Source organism: Camelina sativa, chromosome 20 (assembly GCF_000633955.1).
Source record: "Camelina sativa cultivar DH55 chromosome 20, Cs, whole genome shotgun sequence".
Classification (NCBI taxonomy): domain Eukaryota; kingdom Viridiplantae; phylum Streptophyta; class Magnoliopsida; order Brassicales; family Brassicaceae; genus Camelina; species Camelina sativa.
This window is the reverse complement of record NC_025704.1, coordinates 19,350,685-19,359,338: the sequence shown is the minus strand read 5'-3', so window position 1 is coordinate 19,359,338 and position 8,654 is coordinate 19,350,685. Positions and strand designations below refer to the sequence as shown.

General features: G+C 37.7%; 1 protein-coding gene across 1 annotated transcript; it reads left to right on the top strand.

The window, feature by feature from the left end:
- Positions 4,307-6,986, top strand: LOC104771268 (probable serine/threonine-protein kinase WNK9). Its single transcript, XM_010495776.2, has 7 exons — positions 4,307-4,472; positions 4,570-4,607; positions 4,950-5,177; positions 5,277-5,497; positions 5,585-5,742; positions 5,820-6,300; positions 6,433-6,986. The coding sequence occupies exons 1-7, from the start codon at positions 4,395-4,397 to the stop codon at positions 6,756-6,758; spliced, it is 1,530 nt and encodes a 509-aa protein (XP_010494078.1). The 5' UTR covers positions 4,307-4,394; the 3' UTR covers positions 6,759-6,986.

Here is an 8,654-nt window from a genome sequence, read left to right as displayed (position 1 = left end):
CATTAAATGATTGCACTCACTTCCTTAGAGACAACCATCTCCTGCTTTCTCTCCTTCTTCCTCTGAACAGGCTGGTTCAACAGAATTGCACTAACATCCTTAGTTAGCAAGGCTCCTTCTTCAGGGCTCAAACCATTGGATAGCATTCTCTTGACATAGCGTTTTAGTGGTGGTGAAAGCTTTACTGCATCAATCAATGGCATCTCAATCATCACCTTGTCCATCATTGCCTTGCATCTAGCTTCCTCCATCTCCTGCTTGGACTTTCTTGGCTTGGGAAAAGGAACCTTAGGCTTGTAGATCCTCTTAACTGCTGGAACCTGAGATTTTGCAGCTTCTGGTTCCGTCTGAGATGAGTGTCGACCGACACCCGGGTGGTGTCGATCGACACCATCATCTGAAACTGAGAGATTTGTCGATTTCTCTTCTTTTTATGCAGGAGCAATTTCACCATCATCTTCATCTCTCACTGATATGGCATTGCAAGCATGTCTGGGGTTTGACTCAGTTCTTCCAGGAAGAAAACCCTCTTGTCGTTTGACAGACCCAGCAATCTGAATAACCTGATTCTCTAACTTCTTGACATGAATGTTTAATGCTTCAATCTTTCCATTCAGCTCAGTGTAGACATTGTCAATCTTCCCATTGAATGTCACTGTCAATTGCTCCTGTCCTTGCAAAAGCTGCTCAAGCATGGCTTCCATTCTACTCTCTGAAGAATTCTTAGGAGGTGGAGACTGATAGGATGAGTTCCCATAGGTCCTTGTATAGCCATTGTTCTGTTGCTGCTTCTGGTCACCATTGTAAGGTCTGTTGCCTTGCTGATTACCGAATCTTTGTCCCTGATACCCAGCTCCATACACATAGTTGACATTCTCCTCTGTATTCTCTGGCTCTGGATCAAATGTTTCAACTTCAGCAGCAAATTGGACTGACTTCTTTCCCACAAGAAGATTGTGCACTGAATCAAGCTTGGCATTAACAGAAGCAAGCTGATTTGCATCAAACTCTCCATGCAGTCTCTTTCTTTCAGCATCAGCTCTTTTAGTGCTATTGCTAGAAGCCAAATTCTCAATCAACACTTCAGCATCTTCTGGAAATCTTGTCTTGAAGTTCCCATGACTTGCAGCATCCAAAGCTAACTGATACTTCCAGTCACACCCTCTGAAGAAGATACTCAACAGTTGTACCCTTGAAAAACCATGGTGTAGACAGTCTCTTTGATAAGCTTTGAATCTCACTCAAGCTGCCTTGAAAGCTTCATCATGTCCTTGCTTGAATGAAGAGATCTTGACTCTCAGCTCATCTGACATTGCATCATCATAGAAATGGTTGAGGANATACACATAGTTGACATTCTCCTCTGTATTCTCTGGCTCTGGATCAAATGTTTCAACTTCAGCAGCAAATTGGACTGACTTCTTTCCCACAAGAAGATTGTGCACTGAATCAAGCTTGGCATTAACAGAAGCAAGCTGATTTGCATCAAACTCTCCATGCAGTCTCTTTCTNGTGAGTATGGGAAGAGCTTGCAGAATATGAAATCCTCAGTCACTCCATTAGCCTTGATACTGGTCACAAGATCCTCAAAGTGCTCAATATGGTCCAGAGGCTTCTCATGGGGCAGGTTTGAGAAAGGTCTCTGCCCAACTAGCTGGAAGTAAGCAGGCTTCAGCTCAAAGTCATTCCTCTGGAATGGAGGAGGAACAATAGCGGACCGGTTCTCATACACCAGATCAGCTCGGTTATAGTCAGCAATGGTCCAGATCAAGTCCCGGTTCTGCTCCTGTCTTCGAATTGGGTTCTGGACGTGGTTGGCAGCTCCACGTCCGTCTGCAGGAAGGGGGTGTCGATCGACACCCTCTTGTTGGTGTTGATCGACACCGTCGACACCATCAGGTGGTTCGTCGACAACAATAATTTCAGCAATCACATTGCCCTCAGCATCAATCTTTTGGTCCTGCTCATTGCGCAAGTGGCCCTCTTGATCCCTCAAAGCACCATCCTCATCTCGCATCAGAATGATTGGGTTAACCATCTTCAGAGATTTGGCTGCTTTTCGGTTCTCACGCTCAAGTTTTCCCAACTCTTGGTTTGAAAGCTTCAGAATTGGACCAGTCTTGTTGCTCCTTGTGTTAGGCTTATTAGGCATACACCTGAAACACACAAGAGAGAAGAAAACAAAAGCGTGTTAGTTTGAAAATAAAAAGAAAAATTTAGACAAAATCTAAAACTCAAATCTAATGGTAGATCAGAGAGTCCCCGGCAACGGCGCCAAAATTTGATATGCTCAAATTTACCCTAGAGCTACTCTCTCAAATTAAGAGATCAATGCAGTACTTAGGGGTCGAATTCCACAAGGACTCAAGACTACACAATAAATTATAGAGTTTTTCAATTATGCTAAACAGATTAAATTAAATTAAAACAAAAGCAATGCAAAATATTAATATTAAAGACTGTTGTAAATTCAGGAGATCAAAAAGCTAGGCCTAGGGAATTTCTCAGGAAATTATGAAATATTAAATCAATCAATAAATTAGGATTCAAACAATTAAGAACAGATCTAGAACTCTAAACACTTTTGTAAATTAAATCAGTTCTCACTGCAAATAATATCTAAATTTAAAACCAGAAAATCCAAATCTCTTTGTAAAATTCTAGGTTAAAAATCAGCAATAAAATCAGGTTTAGATTGTTCACAAAATTATTAAATCAAATCTCTTTGCAAGAAATAATTTTGCTCATCAAAAGGTTTTATCAGGAAAATCAATTATATTCTCATATCAATTTATTTTCCTAAAGTATTAATTCTAGGTGATCAATCAAGAATTAATATGAAGAACAACCTAAGATGAAGATCTAGATAGATAAAGAATCCTAAATAAACAGATCTAATAATTCATAAAAACCCTATGAAAAACTCTATGAAAAACCCTGAACCTAACAAGCAAACTACTGAGACATAATCAATGAAGAACAAGACATAATTCTGAATAACATGCAATTGAAATTAAAAGAGTAAGGAAGGAGTTTAAGAATTTCTTCTCTACAAAGCATATTTCTCTCTCTCCAAAGCTCTCAAAATCTCACAGGGTTGCAGGAAAAATAATAATTACAAGAATAAAAGTTAAGGGTTTTTAAAAAAACTAAAAAACTATATATATATGTCCTAAAACACGTCAGGGACTTATGTTGCAATTTTGGAAGACTTTGGGGCAGAATTGTAAAACTTCCAATTTATTGATTCTTCATCGGCTGAAGAGGGTGTCGATCGATGCTCCCAATCTTGGTGTCGATCGATGCCCTTGTTTTGCCTCGAGTCCAAATTGATTCTTCAAGATTTATGCTCCAAAACATCCAAATTGCTCCATTTTGCTCCTTTCATGCTAAAAACCTGTAAAGACTCAAAAACAATCTAGAAACAAATGAAAAGACACTAAAAGACTCCTTATATCATGGTTAAAAACCAATAAAAACCATGATATATCACCTTATCAATCGGTTTAAAGCAGATATACCTTCGGCAGTGGAGGAGACCGAGTGGGGAGAGAAAGCATTGCTAAACGGGGCTTGACGCCAGACATTTGTCGCAAAGGGGCAATAGAAGAACAGGTGTAGTTCAGATTCATCTTCATTGCAGTGTGGACACTTTGCATCCTCTGAGATATTGCGGCTAGTGAGGTTTGTTCCCACTGGGATGGCTTGTTGTACGATCTTCCACATCAGCATCTTTGTTTTTGGTGAGGTCTTAACGTTCCAGATATTTGCTTGCCAATTGAAGGGAGGGATAATTTGGTTGCTGTTTTGTGAGGGGTTGTTCAATTCTTCTAGATGAGCTGAGTAGTATCCTGACTTTGTGGTATAAACGCCATCTTGAGTAGGTAACCATGCCCATTCAATTCTAATTGATGTTTAGACATCATCACACATATCAAGAAAAACTTTATTTTTTATTTCTAAATTAATTTCTAATTATTTTTGGGTATAAAGAGAAAAGATAAACTATTAGATAGATGACATGTGTGAAAAAACATTAAGTTAAAAAATTAGTTTAATTTTTTAATACACAAAATCAATCTATTAGGAACAAAAATAAATCCTAGAACATCAATTTATTAGGGACAGAGGGAGTAGTTTCTTTGACTCCGATTGATCCTCATTTACACTGAATTTAATGTGATTTATTTAACTGATAATGTCAGAGGTATAAAGATGATTATGATGAAAAAGGCTTATAAAAGTAACCAAAACACAGAAAATTAAAAAGGATATACCTTTTATTATTTAAATATATTACCATATCTTACTCTTTTCATATTTTTGGGATTTCTTGGTTTTTCTTTATATTTTCCATCTTTTGTCTTTGTTCTTTTTGATCTTTCTTGGGGTGTATGATGAACCATCTCAGTCATCTTGAATCAGATTACTCTCAGTATGTTGAAGTTGATCCTACTAGAAGATATGGAAGAGTAAATTTCTTCTTTCTCTCAACTAAATTTCTTTTTTTTTTACTCTTTTTGCTTTCTTAAATTTTTGTTTTGTGTGTGTGTGTTCTTGTTGTTGCAGTACAATGAAGTTCTGGGTAAAGGTTCTTCAAAGACAGTGTAAGAATCCAATTTCTCCCTTTAGGTTTCTTACTTTTTTTTCTTTTTCTTTCCGTGATCAACTTCTCTGGAACTTTGGTGTTTTATGCCTACCATGTTCTTATATTTGTTTTCAGTTTTTTTTTTTTTTCTCTCAATAAAGTTTGGTTGTTTTTCATTTCATAATATCTATGAAACTTCATAGATTTTTCTTTGCATAATGGGATTTTTTTATTTTGTTTCTTTCCCACTTGGTAGACTAATTTACACAATTGGTAATCTGGATGATTAATCAAAGACTGAGTTTAGTGATTCTGAATTAGACAATACTATTGTTTTTGGTTCCTTGATTCGGATTTGCAGTTACAGAGGATTTGATGAGTATGAAGGTATAGAAGTAGCATGGAACCAAGTAAAGCTCTACGATTTCTTGCAGAGTCCTCAAGAACTGGAGAGGCTTTACTGTGAGATCCATCTCCTCAAAACATTAAAACACAAAAGCATCATGAAGTTCTACGCTTCTTGGGTCGATACCGATAATCGGAACATCAACTTTGTCACTGAAATGTTCACTTCTGGCACCTTGAGGCAGTAAGCTTCTCTCTGTCTATCTTATATCCTAAGTTTTATTTATATATATTCACATGATTATTAAATCATATGCATGTAACATTAAATATACCATTGTAGATATAGGCTAAAACACAAGAGAGTGAACATAAGAGCGGTGAAGAATTGGTGTAGACAGATTTTAAGAGGATTAAATTATCTCCATACACATGACCCTCCTGTGATTCATAGAGATCTCAAGTGTGACAACATTTTTATTAATGGGAACCAAGGAGAAGTCAAGATTGGGGATCTTGGTCTTGCTGCTTGTTTACAACACTCTCACGCTGCTCATTGTGTTGGTATGAAATCTGTTCAGCGCTTTTGTTTTGCTAATTAAGTCCATTTATTGGATTATGATTGCTGAAAGTGTTTTTTGCTATCTTTAGGGACACCAGAGTTCATGGCTCCTGAAGTTTATAAAGAAGAATACAACCAATTAGTCGACATTTACTCGTTCGGTATGTGTGTTCTCGAAATGGTAACATTTGACTACCCGTATAGCGAGTGTTCTCACCCTGCTCAGATTTACAAAAGAGTTATATCGGTTAGTATCCATACGACGTTACCGGAATTATAATCTTTTTATATTGAGTTACAAGATTGTTAAAATATCTTTCTCAGGGCAAGAAACCAGCCGGATTAGACAAGGTGAAGGATCCAGAGGTTAAAGGCTTTATAGAGAAGTGTTTAGCCACAGTGTCCCTTAGGCTCTCAGCTCGTGAACTACTCGACGACCAATTTCTCTGTATCGATGAAAGTGAATTGGATATGAGATCCGTAGAGAGCGAAAGGGGTCAGATAGAAGAAGTTAGACATTCTTATCATATAGCTGACCATTTCTTCAATGATGGAGCCAACATCAACTCTTTTGATCATCCACACTACTCAATCGGTTCCTACAGCCACGATAATGAAAACCAATGGGATTACAATGGAGAGGAGTCTGTGGAGTCACACGCATTAATAGAGTTTCAAATTGATGATACTGAAGAAGATGAGGAAGATGATAAAAGCTTTGGTAATGTTGACATAAGCATTAAAGGGAAGAAAAGAGACAATGGTGATGGACTATTCCTGCGACTCAGAACCGTCGACAAGGAAGGTTTGTAACACTCTATAACAGTCTAGTCTTTACAGTTTCTATGTCAGAAAGACATAATATTTTCAGTTCTAGACTAGACAAGATTGCAAATGTCCCACTTTCCTCACGTTATGGTTATGGTCATTGTTGCAGGGCGTGTCAGAAACATATACTTCCCGTTTGACACTGAGGCCGACACAGCAATAAGCGTTGCAAGAGAGATGGTGGAAGAGTTGGAGATGGACGACCGTGATGTCATAAAGATAGCAAATATGATCGATGGAGAGATTGCTTCTCTTGTTCCCAATTGGAGCATCTTCTGCAGCTGCGAATCGAACCGTTCCTCCGTGGATTCAATCATGGATTTCAACGAGATGCCGTGTGGCAGAAAAGGGTGCCAAGAGAAGCATGGACGGTTTGAGGAAATCACGTTTGAGATAAAAGTAAACCACTCAGACGAAGAAGAGGATTTTTCTTGAGAGGCAAGTAACGTGATACACTAACTGTGGAAGATCCATATAGACGGTGATGAGCTATCCGATGAAACTGTGGAAGACTCAAAGATTAGCAGATGAAAAATCTAGCGGGAGATGTTGAACGAGAGAGAGGAATCAGAACGTTGAGGAAGGTTTAGTCCCAAGCTGTATTAAAAGAACTATTTCACTTCCTTTAAATTTATATTGACGCATTTAATACATTTCTCTTCATATTGTATAAAAAGAATTTACAGTAAAGTTAACACTTAAAATAAATTTACAGTAGTATTTTAACCCTTGATCAACTCGGTCCAAACTCATCACAAGAAAAGCTAACAACTGAGGCAAAATAGCTATAATAAATGGGTAATAAATTGAGACAAAATCTGATTCTATACAATATTTCTAAGATGAAACAAATAACAACTTGTTTACCTCTCAAGGAAGCCTAAGTAATGGAATTGTTCAAGAGGCTATCAGGCCTTCGGTAACGTCAGAAATGAATGAGAAGCTAATCAAACTACCTTCTCCTGAGGAAATCAAACATGCCTGCTTTGCTATCCACCCGGATAAGGCACCAGGACCTGATGGCTTCTCTGCAAGCTTCTTTCAAACAAACTGGAATACAGTGGGGGACAAAGTTACAGCTGAAATCCTTGAGAGATATTTTTACCATCTATTTAACGATTTATAAACAAGTTGTTATTTGTTTCATCTTAGAAATATTGTATAGAATCAGATTTTGTCTCAATTTATTACCCATTTATTATAGCTATTTTGCCTCAATTGTTAGCTTTTCTTGTGATGAGTTTGGACCGAGTTGATCAAGGGTTAAAATACTACTGTCAATTTATTTTAAGTGTTAACTTTACTGTAAATTCTTTTTATACAATATGAAGAGAAATGTATTAAATGCGTCAATATAAATTTAAAGGAAGTGAAATAGTTTTCTTTTTTTTTGAATGACTAATACAGTTTGGGTCTAGGGCCTCTACATTCTCCCGGTCTCTTTCCAAGTGCCACTCAAAAAATAAATTGATCATAAAACTCTATAATTTATTGTGTAGTCTTGAGTCTTTGTGGAATTCGACCCCTAAGTACTGCAGTGATCTCTTAATTTGAGAGAGTAGCTCTAGAGTAAATTTGAGCATATCAAGTTTTGGCGCCGTTGCCGGTTTGATAAAAACCGTAAAAACCATGACACTTAAATGGGCACAAAATTTGATAAGCTCAAATCAATCTCAATAGTTGATATATGGGCACCGTAAAAACCATGACACCATGACACTTAAATGGGCACAAAATCTGATCAGGACCATTACTGACTACAACAGGGCTGATCTTGTGTATGAGAACTAGTCTGCTATTGTTCCTCCCCCATTTTAGAGGAATGATTTTGAGTTGAAACCTGCGTACTTTCAACTAGTTGGGCAGAGACCTTTTTCTGCGTTGCCCAATGAGAAGCCCTTGGACCACATTGAGCATTTTGAGGATCTGGTGACTAGCATCAAGGCTAATGGGGTGACTGAGGACTACATATTCTGCAAACTCTTCCCTTATTCACTTGCAGGAGAGGCATCTCAGTGGTTGAAACAATTGCCAGCTGGATCATTGACAAATTGGCGTGATGTCAAGATGGCCTTCCTCAACTACTTCTATGATGATGCAATGTCAGATGAGTTGAGAATCAAGCTGTCCTCTTTCAAGCAAAGACCAGATGAAGCTTTCAAAACAGTTTGGGTGAGATTCAAGGCTTACTAAAGGGACTGTCCACACCATGGTTTCTCAAGGGTTCAATTGCTAAGTATCTTCTTTAGAGGGTGTGACTGGGAGTATCAGTTGGCTTTAGATGCTGCAAGTCATGGGAGTTTCAAGACAAGATTTCCAAAAGATGTTGAA